This window comes from Sus scrofa, chromosome 4 (genome assembly GCF_054392235.1).
Source record: "Sus scrofa isolate SSC_HxYL_T2T_F1_AM1 chromosome 4, Sscrofa_HxYL_maternal_Yorkshire_Landrace_v2.0, whole genome shotgun sequence".
In the NCBI taxonomy this organism is placed as follows: Eukaryota; Metazoa; Chordata; class Mammalia; order Artiodactyla; family Suidae; genus Sus; species Sus scrofa.
In genome coordinates, this window is record NC_139386.1 from 14,498,067 (window position 1) to 14,516,652 (window position 18,586).

Below are 18,586 nucleotides of genomic sequence, written 5' to 3' on the forward strand. Positions count from 1 at the left end.
GCAGTGGGGTTCCTGGAAGGGGCAGCAACCAGCTCCCCCAGTGGTCCTAGCTCCCTGAGTGCCCCTCTTACTGTGCAGGTTGTTGTGTGCCGTGTAAGTCTGTGTTTAAAAGATAAGCGGTTTTTAGTACAACACAGCTCCTGACGGCAAGCCAACGACTTCATCTGGTGCTCAACTGAAAGATTACATCACTTGAGAAAAAAACTGCCTCTGTGCTTCAGCCTGCTGCACAGACTTGTAGAAGCCATCTTTCATAGATTTAATGGTTGCCTTCCACACTTGAAAAACCCAGCTTCCTGCATAGCCTGTGAGCAAATTAATTTCACCATATATTATCTCAATTTTTCTTATAATCATTCTCAAGCACTTCTCCAGATACAATTGATTCTTATTTTTAGGGCCAGCCATTTTCTTTTAAATTATAAGTTTATTCTGTATCATGACCTGTGATCCTAACTCCCTGGCTACTAGCTGTGAACCTGATCTGCCCTAGGACCCTAAAAGGCCATCCCATTACAATGCTGAAGCCTATGCCGTAATTGATAATGACCTATACTGTTTAATTGCTTTTTAATGTATAGTCTTCACTAGACCACAAGCTCTGTGAAGCCAGGGACCAACCTCTAAAGATGACTGACATGTAGTGAACACTCAATACCTAACTACGGAGAAAGAAAAGCCACTCACCATTTTTATACCAAAGCACAATGCTCACTGAGTTGAGTGTTCATCTTCTAACCTTCATTTTCTTAGGGTCTGTTTCTCTTTAACTATACATCCCTTGCCGGGTGATCTCATTCGCTCCCCCCACACCAACCATAGGCCAACAACGCCCAAATTTTTATGTCTCTCCCCCAACCCCTCCCCTGAGCTACAGGCCTGATTTTCCAACCGCCCTCAAGATATCTCTGCCCGACACGAGTGACTCAAGGTTAACGTTTCCAGAACTAAGTTTTATCTTCGCCCTCCCAACTCTACTCCATTTCCCCTTCTCTGGAGTGAAGGCTTATTTCTTACTTCTTGCTACAGTTTAAAGCCAGGCTTTGGTGTCAAAAAAATCCATGTTGAAATCCTCGGAGACACTGACTGGTTGTGAGGCATTGGGCTTCTCTGAGTTTAAATTTTTAGAACAGTAAAATGGCCTGCTATTACCTACTCCATAGAGCTGGTATGATGATGAAATCAAATGATATATTAAATTCCTTAGATCAGTGCCAGGTATATAGCTTCAGTCTGTGATAAAACGGTGCCATTTATTACTCTCTATACTAGTTAATTCAATATCTCCATTCATCCATCCATACAACCTTTTAAGTTGGAAAAACTTCAAAGTCATCCTTCCTTTCTGATAATCCTTCTACTCTCTCTTGATTCAGAGCCCCCAACTTCTCTCATTTCTGCTTTTGAAAACTCCCCAACCTGGGTTCCTCCTGCATCTCCACTGCCACTGACTTCACTCAGGCCCTTGTCTTTGTCTAAACTAACCACCACCATTTATTCGGGCCATCATTTCCTGGCTTCGGGTCCCTCTACACCTTAACCCATGCATCACAGTGACACTAAAGTCACCTTTCTTAAAACCTACATGGGTCATGTCACTCCCCTGCCGAAGAACCTTCATTGGCTCCCACAGCTGCAATCCAGATCAACACTTCTTAGGAGTGCGGTGGAACTATCACTTATTATACTCTATGCTTGCCTGGATCTTTATATACACATTTTTTCATTTACTTTCACAATGATGCCAATGAGAGAAAATTTTTAAAAGAGGCTCTTCACCAGCCACTAACGGAAGTCAAATAATTTGCCCATGTCTAAATCAGTCAGCAACTGGAATTCATAACCAGGTTTGATCCTAGCCTGTACATCTGTCAGAATAATGAATTCACAACTTATCTAGGGAATAACCTCTAGAGTGAAAGAGACAATAAAAATTCCATATGAATCGAAGATAGACCATCTCTAAGAAAAGCCGAACAACCTTTCTTTCCGTGTTGGAGAGAATGCTGTTTCTCTGGCTGATGTAAGATGATGTAACTGACAGGCAACACCTGTACTATTTCACTGTAGTCTTTCGTGCTAAGTGTGAGTGGCTGAATTTACTGGAACATATGGCTAACAGAGCACTACAAGTACACCATAACTGAAAATATCTGTCCCACCCAAACAGCTAGACCAGTTCATTTGCACATATTAGGGGACTAATTCATATACCAGTAGGAAAAAAAAAATCAATACTCTCTTCTAATGGTCCAGCTCCTTCAAGTTATTAGCAATTTCAAAATAGCTGCATATGAATTAAGAAGCTTATTGGGGAGTTCCTATCATGGCTCAGTGTTAACGAACCCGACTAAGATCCGTGAGGATGCAGGTTTGATCCCTGGCCTCACTCAGTGGGTTAAGGATCCAGCATTGCTGTGGGCTGTGATGAAGGGCACAGACGAGGCTCAGATCCTGTGATGCTGTAGCTCCAATTCGACCCTCAGCCTGGGAACTTCTGTATGCCACACCTGCAGCCCTAAAAAGAAAAAAAAAAAAAGCTTGTTGGGTTGGTCCTTACTTGGTCCAACAAACCACAAAACAAATGCTCTTATTTTCAACAAGACTTCTGTCTGTGCTTCATGTTCTGCACTGCAGTTTGGTCTTGGACTTTCAAGCTGACGCTGGGGCCCTCTGTTCAGCTGACAATGACTTCTTTCAGAGTCAGGAGTCTGAGTTCCCACAGGCTCCTGTGAGTCAGAGCTGAACTGCAGGTTCTCAGGTGGGGACAGCTGCTCTGAAAGCTGCCTCATTTTCTGGTCTAGGGTGGTTAGGAACAGGAAGTTGAACCTTTGGTATCTTGGGTTTTGATTCTACTCGGCCCTTAAAAAGCATTCACCGACACTGGCGTCTTTAAATGTGGCATGTCCAGTGGAAGAACAGAAGATACGGGGACATCTGAGGCTACAGCTTCCACACGGGGTCCTACCGCTTGGTGTCTCAGGAAAGCACGTCTGGGTGGTGAGCCCTGTGCACACAGCTGCTCAGTCCCTGACTTCCAGAGTCCTCCAGAAGCATGGGCACTGAGTTTCTGCCCAGTTCCTGAGCAGTGGCCTTGTGAGTGGTCAGCAGGTTCTGAAAGCAGTCTTGCTACCATCAATCTGGTGGCGAAGGCGTCCATTAGCTCGTTCAATTATGGTTTAACATCATGAAGTCACACAGATCTGGGTTCGAATACTGCCCCAGGGAGCCTCCCTCACCCCTCTTATCTCAGCTTCCTCCTTGGGGACAGTGTCATTTGCCTGACATCATCCTTCTAATCTGCTCTCTCTCTGGTTGAAGCAGATAACACAGGTGAGGCGCTTCTATAAGCTCCATAATCAGCAGGAGTTGTTAGAATTCCTTGTAGTTCTTACTCCATATTGACCTCAAAGTCAAAGTCAAAGTCTTTACAATGGCCCACAAGGCCCTGCGAGATCTGTCCCTCATTGCCACTCTGATAGCACTTCCTCGCCTTGCTCACTCCACCTGGATCTCTTTGCCCTTCCTAGAACATTCCAGGACTATTCCTTTGCATGGACTGATTGCTCTAACGTTTTCCCAGGTGCTCAGGACAGTGCCTAGCACCTAGGAAGCATCCAATAGGTATGTATTGAATCAATGAGTGAATAAATTGCCTTGTGTGGCCAACTACGATCTCACAGAGAATTCAAGCTCAGTACTAAACTCCTCACTGAACTGGCACAAGCCCTGATAATGTTTAGGCCCCCTTCTGAGGGAACAGGGCCTCGGTTCGCTAACACTTAACACAAAACTGTTCCAAGTGCTTTCTAAGGACCAATTCATTTAATCCTCACACCATTATAGGCACCATTGTTCATACTTACTTTAGGGAAAGCAAAGCGTGGAGGTGAAGGTCACCGGGCTAGTAAGCGACACAGGCTGGACGCAAGAGCAGCCAGATAAATATTTCAGCAAAATATTTTGCTTCCTCATATTTTTGGTTAGGGGGCCAACCTTCAGGGCTGCTGACTACTTCGGATGATGCCTGTAGTCTGGCTCTTGCTCATTTTACACCCTCCTTGGGCCGCTGGCCACGCACGTGGGCGATTTCCCCCAGGGCCACCTGCCCGGGCCGCTGGGGTTCTAGCACACTCCCCAGCCAATCCTGCTCAAGTTATGACAGGGGAGGTTGGGCCAAATGGGGAGGCAGACTGTTCATTTCAGGGACAAAAAGGTCCAAAGGGCCTTTGTTTTTTCTTCGAACTTATACTTCATAAAATCCACGAATCATGGAGATACAGAGTTGAATTTTTTCTTTAATAGTCAAGTAATGGGAGGATTGGAAGTCAGTGAGTCAGACAGGACATTATTTGGTGCTGATGCTGCTGGTTAGGTGGGATGATTAAGAACTGCTCAAGAGGAGTTCCCGTCATGGCTCAGTGGTTAGCGAGCCCGACTAGCATCCATGAGGATGAGGGTTCGATCCCTGGCCTTGCCCAGTGGGTTAAGGATCTGGTGTTGCCATGAGCTGTGGTGTAGCCAACATGGCTTGGACCTGGCATTGCTGTGGCTGTGGTGTAGGCCGGCAATTGTAGCTCCGATTTGACCCCTAGCCTGGGAACTTCCATATGCCGCAGGTGCGGTCCTAAAAAGACAAAAAGACCCAAACAAAACAAAACCAAAACAAAACCTGCTCAGGAGGATACAGAGGCTGCTGGCTGGAATGTCCTATCCTCTTCACCCTGCGAGTGCTGATCCATCTCATCTCGGCACTCCGTGCCCCAGGAAGCCTTCTCAGATCAGCCCCATCCTTACCCTCTCGCCTCCTCCCCCAGGCAAGATGTGGCAACCCTCCTCTCTGCTCTCAAAGTGCCCACATCTCCCTCCACCGTGACGCTTGCCCAACTGTACAGAAACCACCTGCTCCCGCCTTCCCACAGACTGTCCACTTGACGGTGGGGACAGTGTCTGTTGCGTTTGCATCCTTGGTGCCTAATGAATAATGTCCTGTAAATGACTGTTGAATGGAACAGTACCACTCCACTGAGATACCACAACCTCTGAGATTCTGAATCTGCTTTGTTATCTTTGATCTGCTTTGGCCTGAGATCTGAAATGACACAGCCCTTGAAGTGACCCAGTTACAGCTCAAAAAAGGCAAAATTACAGGATCCGAGTAACAGTCCTCCAGCTACGTGGCATTCTTTTGCCACACGCACAGATTCTCCAGCTGTTCTAGACGAATTTAATCAGCCCCCAATTCTCTTTAAATAACTGTATAAGAGGAGTGTGTGGTTTTCTTTAGGGGTCTTCCTTTCTCACATCAAAAGATAACGAGGAATAAGTTATCTGCTCTTGATTCAGCCAACGCACTTATGATGAGAAGCCAAAGCAACCTAAACATTCATAACTTCTTGAGTCTCACTATGTACAGATGAAAAATGCAAACTATTTGGAGGTGATGCTATTCATATTTTGAAGGGTTTACTTTCAGGATAGTTTAGTGGGTCACAGTAAAGGAGCTATCAAATAAAGCGGAAAAACAGCACACTCCTTATTCCTAGCAGCAGCTCTTCATGAGATGTGCTGCCTTGAGTATCCAGGAAGATAAATATTTCAGCCACAAATGAGGCGAGGAAGTACATTTTACACATCTGAGGAACCACCCCCTTGCGATTACAAAGTCAGACTCTTTAATGTCACCCCAAACTTAATCCTATCCATCCTGCCTAACGTTTTAATGAATTCTGTAGTTATCAAGAAGATTAAATGAAAAAAAAAAAAAAGGCCCACCCTGCTTACTCTGAAGCAATGTCGACATGCGTCTCAAACCGGTGACTGCAAACCACACACCACAAAGTATTTAAATGAATCAGAAGTTCTGGGTGGGGCCTCAACTTAAAAAAAACAAAAAATCAGATCCACAGATGTGAAGAACCACTGGTCAAGTTCAATGGCACTCCACTGAATTCTTTCAACAACCTTGCTCATTTTTACGGATGAGGAAACTAAAGTGAAGGCAGGTTAGGGAAGGGCCTTGCATGGCCTGGCTAATGAGGTTTGGGTGTGGGATGTGATGCTCTGGTTGAGTCAACAGAGCCCAGGGGTCAAGAGGCAGGGTCTCTTCAGCCAGAATGCCCCATTTCAAAAGCTGGCTCTGACACCTACTGGCTCGGTGACTTTGAGCAAGCGTCTTAACTCTGTGTCTCAATCTCCTCATCGGTAGAAACGGTGATATCAGTAGTACACATTTCAGAGGGCTGTGGTCAAGATTAATGAGTTAACTTCTAGAAAGTGCTTACAACAGTGCCTGGCATACAGTCAGCATTATTTTTGCTCTTATCTGACTTCGAAGCCTGTGCTGCTTCTTCCACATTAAGGGTTAATGTTATGAAGCACCCAGAGTAATATTTTGAAACATTCCATAATTGCTTTGCCTTTGGGAAGTAATAAATGTTTGTTAATTAAGATATTCCACCCTAGTTTTCACCGTGTTTCATTCCTGAAGAGTTAGAAAAGCAGGCATCAGAGAACACAGCATCTGGCTTAACGAAGGAACTAATTTTGACCATTTAGAACTTCCTGAAAAAGGAACAAGCCGTCTGTCCCAGGAGGTGCCTCAACCAAAGACGGCTACTTAGTGGAGATTGTTTGGGGCAGACTAAAGAACAGCTACCCTTGCAGGGAAAGGACTGGATGAGATAAACTCCAGGGAGCCTGTTTTACGCTGGAGAAGATTACTGGCTTAAAGAACTGCCTTTTGGCAAGGCATTTTTATAGGAATGTGACTTCAGTTACATTATACTCAGACACTTACCTTGACTAAAAAGCATGAATGGTATGAGAGGCTCTTAAAAATGGGTGTGTAGGAAGTGTGCGTGTGCGTGTGTGTGCATGAATGTAAAAGAGACATTAATTCATTCATTGATTTTAGGACATCTCAGAGTAAAATGGCCCAGTGAAGTGATTCTCGTAATTTAATTGAATAAGTGACCATAAATAACATTGTTTGCATCAGAAAGAAAATACTTCCCGAATTTCTAAATATATGCTGTATTTTCTATGGATAAAACAGGTACTCAGAAATGCTTGGCTTTCTGAAGGAAAACTGGTATCATATTCTTTTTTATCCTAATTTCTTAACAGAAAAGAACAAGCAAAATCTCTGATCCATTTTTGTTCCATGACAGAGACATCTTGGCCATTTTCCTCCAGGAATAACCAGCCTTGAGTGTGGCTCTCCTCAGCAGTTATTGCCTTAGGTCTGTGTGCAAGAATGTACCAGAGGAAAAGAAACTTTAAAAGCTTTGACAAAAGCTACCATGACATGACAAAAACAAAGACAAAAAGCCAAACCCTACTATAACAAAACTCATCCATTTGCTCCCCTGTTTGAGGTCTGCTATCCCATTCACTCATTCATTGATTCATGCATTCACATTCTCTCTTATATTCCCTACTCCTGCACTATTTCTAGTCTGTGATTTGGTTGAGGAAAAGGGAACAGTTTAGTATCTATTAACGTGACACACATGCAGGCGAAGTAGTTTGTTGGAGAGCTCAGGGTGCGAGCTCTGGATAAGGCAGGCGCTAAATTTCATTAAACCTTAGTTTGTAAAAGGGGACCGTAAGAACAGCACCTCTGTCAGAGGACTATGGAAGGAAATAAAGGAGATAATCTACGCAATGCTATGAGTGTTACACCTAACACATATTCACTGCTCAATAGGGGCTGGCCAGCATTATTTTTTATTATTACTCAAGGGCTAATAATCTGCAAAAATAAGACTCTAAGTATAACTCCTACTTTAATAAACATGCTTTAGCTCTTCTTCGATAGTTCTAAAGGCACACGGCTAGGGTTAGTGGTAGTTTAAGATCTTCATTAGAGGCAAATTATCACTGTGTCATGATATACCTAAGTTTTAGCCAAGATAACATTTTACTTCATAGAATGTTCAAAACAGAATTTACTAAAGCTTCAACAAACAAAGCCAGCTCTATAAATGTATAGTTATTGCTTCCCTTTACTATGGGGCAGACAAAATTCAAGCTCTGCCCATAAGCTGAGCTGATACATCCAACCTCCCAGACTCCCCGCCCCCCCTGGCCCCGAACCCCATCCCAGACTAAGCTACAAAAATGCATATTAAAGCCAAGGAATGAATAAGGCAGACATGGGATGATATATTATGAGGGGGTTAATTACCGGCTCTTTCTCTCCTTTGTTCCTCCCAGCCCTTCTCCCAGCTGTGCCAACTGAAAACAGGCACACAGAGCCCAACTGGGAGAACCTAGATCTACGTGGCCATTCTTGCTACGGATCAGGAGGACCGGCTGCCATTAGGATCTCTTTTTTTTTTGCGGGGGGGGGGTGCTTTCTGATACCCTAAGACCTTCTTTGAAGAAAGCATCCTCTCAGTTCTGACCAACGTTTAATTTTCTTCTTTTCTCACCAAGGGGCCTTTGTGGATGCTCTTTTTACCTATTTGCTAACTCGCTGAATTCAAGATGGTGAAACTGATACCTTCTAAGCCCCACACCTTTTTTTTTTTTCTCTGACAGAAACGCAAAGAGAACCACAGCAGGAGCCTCAGTAGGTAAAGAGATGAAAGTTACAATGGGTGCAGAATAAAGTCTGGGTACATAAGCAAAGGCGAAAAATCACAGCGCTTTGACTGGAAACAAGGGCTATGGAGGCACAAGTCATAAAACTGTGCTTTCCCCTTTTCTGCAGCCCAAACCCGATGTCATCACAGCAACATGACATTCAAGAAAGTCCAACCTATTTTAAGTAGTTTCAGGTGACAGATTATTGGCCCGCAGTGAGACAGACTGATGGATCACAGAGGAGAAAAGTTCACTGGGCTGTGAACCACTGCTAATCTAGATGATAAAACCAGAAGAGACATGCATCTCCACTTTCAAGTGTTTACTGGATGACATCACACTGTGGATTTAACCAAAGTGCTGTCTGGATTGTGCAGCAAATGTCACATAATAGTACTTGAGTAGCTTAGATAAAGGTCTCAGAACACTGTGAATGAATTCATACGGCAAAAAAAAAAAAAAATTTCCCAGATGAGTGTATCATCTTAACCCCATGTCATTTCACTCTGTCGTCTTTCACGTATCACTCTAGTCCCATAAATGACAATCGTCTTGCATGGAACAATGGCTTTGTTTTAGAAAGTCAATCCAGTGATGTAAGGCAGTTTCCATTATGTGCAGAAGAAAGCGTAAGATTGAAGCTTTTGCCTTAGGTTGGTAAAGCAAAGACTACAATATTAATCCAGCAGAGAAATGCACATCACAACAATGCGATACCCATTTGCACCCACTAGGATGGCTACCATCAAAGAGACAGATAACAAGTGTCGGTGAGGACGTGGAGCAATTGGAACCCTCACACACTGCTGGTGGGAATGTAAAATGGCGCAGTCGCTTTGGAAAACAGTCTGGAAGTTCCTAAAAAGGATAAACATAGAGTTACCATATGACCCAGCAATTACACTTCCAAATACCACGAGAAATGAACATGAAAACACAAGTCCACTTGTACACGAATGTTCACAGCAGCGTTATTCATAACAGCCAAAAAAAAAAAAAGAACCCAAACGACCATCCATTGATGCATGGATAAATAAAATGTGGCCTATCCACACAATGGAATGTTATTCACTAAAAAGAATGAAGTTCTGATTCATGCTACAACGTGGATGAACCTTGAAAACATTATGCTACATGAAAGAAGCCAGTCACAAAAGACCACATATGCATATTTATATGCGATGTCCAGAACAGGTAAATCTATTAGAGAGAGAAGGTAGACGGCCTAGAGCTGGGGGGCTTGGAGGAAAATGGGAAGCGAATGGATACAGGGTTTCTTTTTGAAAATGTCCTAGGAATTCCCTGGTGACCTAGTGGGTGAGGATGTAGCATTGTCACTGCTGTGGCTTGGGTCACTGTCGTGGCGCAGGTGCAATCCCTGGCCCAGGAATTTCCATATGCCGCAGGTGTGGCCAAAAAAAAGAAAAAAGAAAATGTTCTGAACTCGATTGTGGTGCTTGGTTTCACAACTCTGTGACTATACTAAAAGCCACTGCACTGTGTACTTTAAAAGAGCGATACGTGAATTATATCCAACAAAGTTGTTATAAAAAGGAATATTAACACCACAGATGGAAGGGAAAGCGGGTCATCTAACTACAGCAAGGATTACTTCTTCAGAGATCCTCACGCCATCCTGTCACAACAGTCAGTGTGCAACCTATCCGCTGAAGCTGAAGACTAAATAATGGGAGTTCCTGTCATGCATGGTGCAGCGGAAACGAATCCGACTAGTAACCAGGAGGTTGCAGGTTCGATCCCTGGCCTTGCCCAGTGGGATAGGGGTCCAGCCTTGCTGTGAGCTGTGGTGTAGGGTCGCAGAGGTGGCTAGGATCCTGCATTGCTGTGGCTGTGGCATGGGCCAGCAGCTGTAGCTCCAAATCAACCCTCAACTCCTAGCCTGGGAACCCTCCATATGCTGCAGGTGCGGCCCTAAAAAAGAAAAAGACCTAAATAATGACCTTCATAGTTCCGGTGACCTCATTAATGTTTATAGTCCGGCTACTTCTACTAATCAGGATCCTTGGTGATTAAACACTCCTCCTCATTCTTTATTCCTGTGATAATGAGCAGAAAGCTTTCCACATAATGGATATTTGATTACGATTTGGTGAATTGAATTCAAATATGTTTAAACAATAATGAATAAATAGATAATAATCAGTAAATAAAAAGCAAACCAGGAAGATGTCACCATATATGGGGACACTGATCACCATTAGAGTGACTTGACAGATCCGGTCTGGGCCATCTGACATGCAGTCGTGTCTCTCAATTTTAGTCAGTCATTCCTGGTTAGAAATAGATCCATGCTCTTCAATTGTCTGGTGTGCAGCTCCCTGGTTAAAACCTGAAACTTCCTGGGCAGGAATTACTTCCAACATGGATAGCAGACAAGGTCTTTGTGAGTACAAGGTGGAACAGTGCTGTACATCAGGCTGTAACAGAGGAAAAAACCAAAATCACCACCGCCACAGAAGGCATTCTGGGGATTTCTGACAGTAAATAGGGAATCCCCAGAATGCCTTCTGTGGCGGTGGTGATTTTGGTTTTTTCCTCTATTATAGCCTGATGTTAAGAGGATGAACTCTGGAGCTAGTCTGCCTGGGTTTAAATTCAATTGCTGCTCTCTACCAACATCTCTGTACCTCAGTTTTGCCATTTGCAAAATGGGAAGAATGACTATAGAGGCCACAGTGATTTCTATGAAGATGTAAAGTACTTCGAAAGGCTCCTGGAATAGTCTCAATAGTGTTAAGCTATTACTGTTGTAGAATTTCCATTTGCAGAATCCCTGCAACAGAACTCAGGACAAGTTATCATAGGAAGGAATGTATGGTATCAGATCTAAACCAGCCCCGCTAGGACAGGTCAAAGTAAAACTAAGGGATTTCATTCTTTCTCAAATTTCTAGCTGGGAACTGCTACCCCCCGAACTAAAGGCAATTTTCAGCAAGTATAATCTGCCAACAATTAAATTTTGTTTTTCCTGTTGTAAAACCCTTCTGGAGATGATATTCTTTGATGGGTATGTCACTATCACAGCTGTGCTTTGATAGAAAGAGAAGAACTACCACCATCGTGAGTAGATGTACTTTTCAGAATCTATACGCTCTTAATTTTCTTCTGCATTTTCCATCTCTGACAGGGAATCACACAAGTGGCCCAGAGAAGTCAATGATAAGGAGGTTCCCATCGTGGCTCAGCAGAACGGAATCTGACTAGTATCTAAGAGGACACAGTTTCGACCTCTGGCCTCGCTCAGTGGGTTAAGGATCTGGTGCTGCATGAGTTGTGGCACAGGTGGCAGACGTGGCTCAAATCTGGCGTGGCTGTGGCGTGGGCCAGCGGCTACAGCTCCAATTAGACCCCTAACCTGGGAACCTTCATATGTCACAGGTGCAGCCCTAAAAAGACAAAAGACAGAAGACAAAAAATAAAAATAAAAATAAAATCACTGACAATACCTGTGGTAAGAGGCTTCTGAGTGACACTTCCTAAATCCTGTTTATTTATTTATTTACTTTAGGGGTATACCTGCGGCATATGGAAGTTCCCAGTCTAGGGAGTGAATCGGAGCTGCAACTGCCAGCCTATGCCACAGCCACAGCAATGCCAGATCCAAGCTGCATTGGCGACCTATGCCGCAGCTCACAGCCACACTGGATCTTTAACCCACTGAGCAGGACCAGGGATCATGGATACTAGATGGGTTCGTTACCACAGAGCCACAATGGGAACTCCTATTTATTTTTAAAAAGACAACTTCTTTGGAACAATTTCAAATTTTATCAACAATATTCTTTTGGAGATACAAAGGGCTTTTTCATATTTTCCTTTCCACATTTTTCCCATAGTTTCTTTTGAACCTACATATTGCTAGTGTGGTAGACAAAGAGTATTCACCTATGTCTATTCTCCTCTTCCTCCTGGGTCCCTTACTATATGTTTTCCCAGCCTTTCCATAGGTAGATGTGGTACATGTGACTCAGTTCTAGACAATGAAATGAGAGCAGAAGTGATGTGCACCTTCTTGTCTAGACCTGGCCCAATCTTACTCTTTCTCCATGGACCAGCTTGAATGGAGAGGGCTTGGGAGAAAGGAGCCACAAGATGGAAGGAGCCTGGGTCCTTGAATAACTTTTATGGACCAAACCTCCCTCCCTGCCGCCCTGCCCCAATCCAATCTGCACTGAACTTTACATAGGGAAAAATACACCATTATAAGCCACTGGTGCTCTGGAGTTGTTTATACGGAAGCATCTGTTAGACACTCTAATTAATATAGCTAGGTAAAGGCTTTGTTCATTATTGCTTAGGGGAGCTGGTGCTTCCTGAATAGTTTTTTCTCTTAGAGACCATCAACAAGCATAACTAATAAAACACATTTCCTAGATTCCTTCTCCTTTAGTCTCTTTAACTATCACTAAGATCACTGGATATGATCTTTCAATCGTATTCACCAAACACATCCTGGCCTATCATCTATCTGATCCTGCCAGATTCCTCTTTAGAGAACATGTCTTTTGCATTGTAATCTTAATCCAGATCTCCCTGCAGAGCCAGCCAAAGTATATCTCTAATTGTGTACTCGAATCACTATCTCAGATAATTTTTTCATAATTATAGCCAGCGCTGAGTTAGGAGTTGAACAATTTAAAATTGCCAGATGAAAATGAAAAGTATCAGCAAACGCTAATCACATTTATAATTTTTCATATATCTCTATAGCAATCTTTTAGTAGCCTGAATATTTAATGTAAACCACAATTTTTTTGGTATTAAAGTTATAAATGGAATGAAATGTGAGTGGAATCTTTTATGACTACTGTCTCTAGCCTTTTGGGGTGAATAAACAAAGTCAGAATAGCTACCTGGGGTTTTAACATCATCAGCAACATTCTACAAGTGTCCATTGCTCTGTAACTCCTCCTTTCTCTCTTTTCCCTTTTAAAAACATTCTTGGTGCTTACTACATCTTGCTGTTTGCTTACTGTCTGCTTTCATTACCAGACTATAATTCCCATGAAGGTAGAGCTTATATTTGTTTCTGTTCATGAAATAAATATTTACTGAATGCCTATTATCAGGCATTGTTCCAGGTGCTAGGGTTAAATAAAATGGAAGATTAAGATTAAACATAATTTAAGATAGGGTACCTCGCCTCAAGGGGCATAAAGTTTGGTGGAAAAACAGGCAATAAGCTTGCAATGAGTCCTACCGTGTGGTACCTTTCATGTCATGCTTCCTTAGTTTTTGGTGGCAGTCGAGGTTGTCTGTCCAGCTCAGGATGGCTCATCCTGTCTGAAAACTGTCTTTTTGGCATTCATATGGGTGCCAAGGTCACTATATTTGTGTCATGTGGTTCTGTCCACTCAACCACAGTGGACTTCTGGCCTGTGCTAGAGAAAACAACTTCTCTCTTCGGAGAGGCCAGAATTGGAACTGAGAGGTTCCAATTCATTCTGAACTTTTTAGTTGGAATCAAAGAGGATATACAACCTAGACGGCTATGCAGTGTCCATCTTTTGTTAGATGGCCAGAGAAACGGAGACAGCTAGTCTAGAGAGGGAGAAAAAAGAAGCAAGTCAGGGAAATAAGCAGTGATGGGGGATTTTATGGTCTGAGAAAGACCTAAAGAGCCCACTTCATAATCTGATTCTAGTCACTTTTCCCAAGAAACACCCTTACTCTTTTAATAGCCTTTGTTTTTTTAAACTAAAGCTATAATTGTGTTAAGGTCTTTTGCTTTCAGTCATGTCTTAACTGGGACATTTCTATTTAATATGAAATATTAATAGATTCTATTTAATCTCACTGATTTTCATAGCTTAAGAATACGAGCTACTCTGCAAAAAAGCAGCTTTCCCCCTATGTTATAAACAATGCCTCTGTTGGAGTTTAATACTTAGGTATGCTAACAATGTTTCTAAGGTGCTTGCCTAGAAGTTTCCTATTTTCCTCACTGGTGATTTTAAAAAGCAGGCTCATTTCCACTGAAGGACAGAACATCAAAGGCCAACATTCTTTAAGCTCTGTGAAAAACACTATCACATGTGTACACCAGCTTTCGTGGCTAGTTAACATTCAGGGGAGAAAATAATTCTTCTTATAAATGTCAATGGTGTATTTGTACTCATAAACAAAAAGGCTTTGATAATGAAGGCTTTGATTTAAGCTCCGTAGTTGATCAGCTAGTCTGATTAACAACTGTTAACTGGAGACACCAGAATTTGAACACACCTAAAATACATGGCTTTAAGGTCCTACTCAAGAAAAGAAACTTAAGCTTTCTATTTGTGGGGTGGTGAGGGCAGGAAGGGGGATGGACCTACTTGGGAAGTTTCAGAAACAGCACGCCCACAAACATCTCCTACTTTTAAAGTGTATTCTTTCATTATTCCTCAGAGACATGGCAGGCCCTGAATGTAAGGGCAGTTAAGACTTGCTCTCTGCCCTAAATGAGCTCACAGTTCACTGGGAAAGACAGACGAGGAAGCAGGAAACTGTAATGTCCCAGCATGGATGAGAGGCATCTAATCCACCCTGAGGTTGGCCTTTGAGCTGAGTCCAAGAGAAGAGCAGGAGTCAGGCAGACTAAGAGTAGAGGCAGAGACAGATGTGCTAAGAGAAAGGGAGCATGTGAAGTTCATGGACAAGGCAAAGATGGGAGAGAGAAGAGGGTCTACACGTTACTACCCAGTAGTCCCAGCAGAGCTGCAGGAACAAGGTGCTTGGGATAACGGCGTATATTTTCCTCCAAAGCTCCCGTTTCCAATGCTTTTCATGTGTTCTGATTACTCTAGAAAGAATGTTTGGTTCAATTCAATGAATATTTATTGAGGCCTTAGTACGTTTTAAGTTGTAGGCTCTGGGAGCACAAAGATGAGTGTGACCAGGGGATAGTATTTGTATTCAAGAAGCACAGCCGAGGAGCTCCCGTCGCAACACAGCGGAAACGAATCCAACTAGGAACCATGAGGTTGCAGGTTCGATCCCTGGCCTTGCTCAGTGGGTTAAAGATCCGGCCTTGCCGTGAGCTGTGGTGTAGGTGGCAGATGCGGCTCGGATCTGGCGTGGCTGTGGCTATGGCATAAGCAAAGAGCCATAGCTCTGATTCGGCCCCTAGCCTGGGAACCTCCATATGCCGTGGATGCAGACCTTTAAGAAGAAAAAAAAGAAGCACAACCAAGTGGGGAAGGCTAACACACATTATCTGAAGAGTGTTAAGAAAGGCACATGCATAGAGTCAAGGGGCAGTAAAGCTTGTAAGGAGTCTGAGAATGAATAAGAAGACAGCAGCCACATTAACAATAACAACAAAGTGAGAGAAGAATTTTGGACACAGGGAAGAACATAAGTAAGAAGCAAAATAACCGACACGGGAGGCAAGTCAGTCTACTAAGACCACAGGTTTTTGCTTGAGTGGACGATCCACTCGTTGAGGCAGGGACTGCAGGAGGAACAGCTGATTTTAGAAGAAAAAAAGCCTGCGCTAAAGCTGCAGCGCTGCCCACCCCAGGGGACAGGAGCGTGCATGGGCTGGACTGTGGCTGCGGATGTCGCCCAGAGGCATAAAAGTGTGGGTGGGAGCCGAAGCCATGACAATAATCGAAATGACACAAGGAAAGTCAGCAGAAAGGAGGACCAGTGGCCAGAAGCACAATCCTAAAAAATATTATTTCAGGCGTGGACCAAAGAGTTAGCTCAAGAAAGGAGATGTGTTTCAAGAAAGGAGCAACGCATTTGTAGCAGGTTTTCTAGCAGCACGAAGTCGTCAAAGATTCGGAATGCAGCAAAGAAACTCAGTAAGATGCGGACTAAAAATGGTGCAACTTGCACGCTGCTGGAGATTTGTTCTGGAGGTTTCTTTGGAGCAGCGGAAGAGACCCGGTTGAGGTGACGGAGGCATGAAAGGGAGAGAGGAAGTGGCCCCTGGGTATTCAGGGCATTCATTCAAGCAGCCCCCTGGAGAAGGGGAAGCGAGAGAAGAGGCGGCAGCTAGAACTGGGACAATCTCAGCCTCTCTCTCTATTACCTATTATCCATCAATGTAAAGGGAGAGATGCAAAGACTTGAGTGGGTCTCCAGGCTGAGAGAAAAGCAGGCAGAGATGGAGATGAAAGATATTCGGGAGAAGACATAACTGAAGGAAAAGGTCCCGGAGGAGGAAGGTGTCCTAAGTAAGTAATCAGTTTGAACAAATTCTAGCTTCTAATTGTCTCTAGCCAGGCGAGTTGTTAAGCAATGGATGTCTCGGGGTCAAGGCATCTGTGGGATGTGGTAGCAGCAGGCATGAAACAGTGACAGGGGGCTGCAAACAACATCAGAGAGCAGGAGACAAGCTCTCTCATCAACCTGAAGGTTTCTCACATGCTCAGAAGACTCCACAGAGGAGGCTCGCAGGTGGTGAGATAAGAACGTTTACCCCCTCTTTTGCGTCTCCTGAAGTTCTAGGATAAACAGTGAAAAATATCCCACTATCCACGGGATTACAATCCCTAGGCAGGCATGATTCTGTTAGGATGCAAAGGTGTCAGATCTGAGTTTGAGTCTTGGCTTTGCTCGAAACTGCTGACTTTGGGCAATTTCTCAGCTCCAGGGATGCTGTGATTGTGAGGCTTTAAGCGTCTGGCAAATCTGGAAGAGACTGTTCACGGAATAGTTTTTGTTGTCACCACTGCAAAGTCATGTCAATACAAAGGAAAGCAAGTGTCACAGCAAAGACCTTCGACTTTTGCTGATGATTAATTCCTTCTGAGTTTCTGATGGTCTTGTGATTCTGAGAAGCTAAAAGGTTGGTTATTGACAGGGAAATACAAATTAGTTACTCCAGGCACAGGAGGGTGAGGAAATTAGTGCTGCTAGTGGTAGGGTGGCTGGGGGTGGCATGCACCATGGGCAATGGAGACTGTATAGATAAGATTCAAAGTGCATCCTAGGGAGTTCCCTGGTGGCTAAATGGGTTAAGGATCTGGCGCTGTCACTGCTGTGACACAGGTTTGGTTCCTGGCTCAGGAACTTCTGCATGCTTCGGGCATGGCCAAAAATACATAAATAAATAAAACCCAAAGCGAATCCTAATGGTTAAGGGCTCAAGTTTTAGTCAAGACAAACTTGGGGTTGACTCCTGGCTCAGTCACTTATTAGCCATATAATCTTGGACAATCACCCTCACTGAGCTTCAGTTTCCTCAGCTGTGAAGTGGGGTAGTAACAGCTACCCTTAGAATGTTGTAATAGTTAACCACAACACTGTATTTATAAAAGTTTGTGTGTGTGTGTGTGTGTGTGTGTGTGTGTGTATACACATAGGGGATTTTTGGCATATTTTAAGTGCTTGATAAACAGTAGCTATTACATTGGGCCTATTGACACAGGCTTCACAGAATCTTGTATTCTTTTCACATCTACCTACTATTTTTTGATACTGAACATATAGCGTTTTGCAGGTACAGTGTTATCTAAGCCTCCATGTTTCAAGTATAAAATCCACTTATGTCATTTAAACACTCTGTGAGAGTAAAAACTATATTATCTTTTTCTCTGGATCCTCAGAGTGTAATAAAGTACTCAGCACAGAGTGAGTATTTAAGAAATATTTGTTGAAGGAAGGGAGGAAAGAAGGAAAGAAAGGAGAGAGAAAAAAAAGAGGGAAGTATGGGTGCTGAGAGCTGCCAACTCAGGGGCGATGAAATTCACGGGCTAGGAAAACAGAAACAAGGCATTCCTGAGCTGCTAAATGTGATGAAGACTTCTTATCAAAAACTACTTTCCAGAGTTCCGCTGAGGCTCAGTGGTAATGGCATTCATGAGGACACGGGTTTGATCCCTGGCCTCACTCAGTGGGTTAAAGATCCGGCATTGCCATGAACTGTGGTGTAGGTCACAGATGCGGCTCAGATCCTGCACTGCTGTGGCTCTGGTGTAGGGCGACAGCTGCAGCTCTGATTGGACCCCTAGCCTGGGACCTTCCATATGCTTCGGGTGCGACC

General features: G+C 43.6%; 1 protein-coding gene across 12 annotated transcripts in view; it reads right to left on the reverse strand.

The window, feature by feature from the left end:
- Window positions 1-18,586, reverse strand: part of NSMCE2 (NSE2 (MMS21) homolog, SMC5-SMC6 complex SUMO ligase) — a 239,178-nt gene that overhangs the window by 54,056 nt on the left and 166,536 nt on the right. For 2 of the 12 annotated variants that reach the window (XM_085021708.1, XM_085021707.1), the window contains exon 6: window positions 6,929-9,450. The exons of the other annotated variants lie outside the window; for them this stretch is intronic. In XM_085021708.1, coding sequence (XP_084877834.1) covers window positions 9,389-9,450 — 62 coding nt within the window. In that variant the 3' untranslated portion in view covers window positions 6,929-9,388. Of the gene's footprint in view, window positions 1-6,928; window positions 9,451-18,586 lie in introns of those variants that run through there. 12 annotated transcript variants of the gene reach the window in all.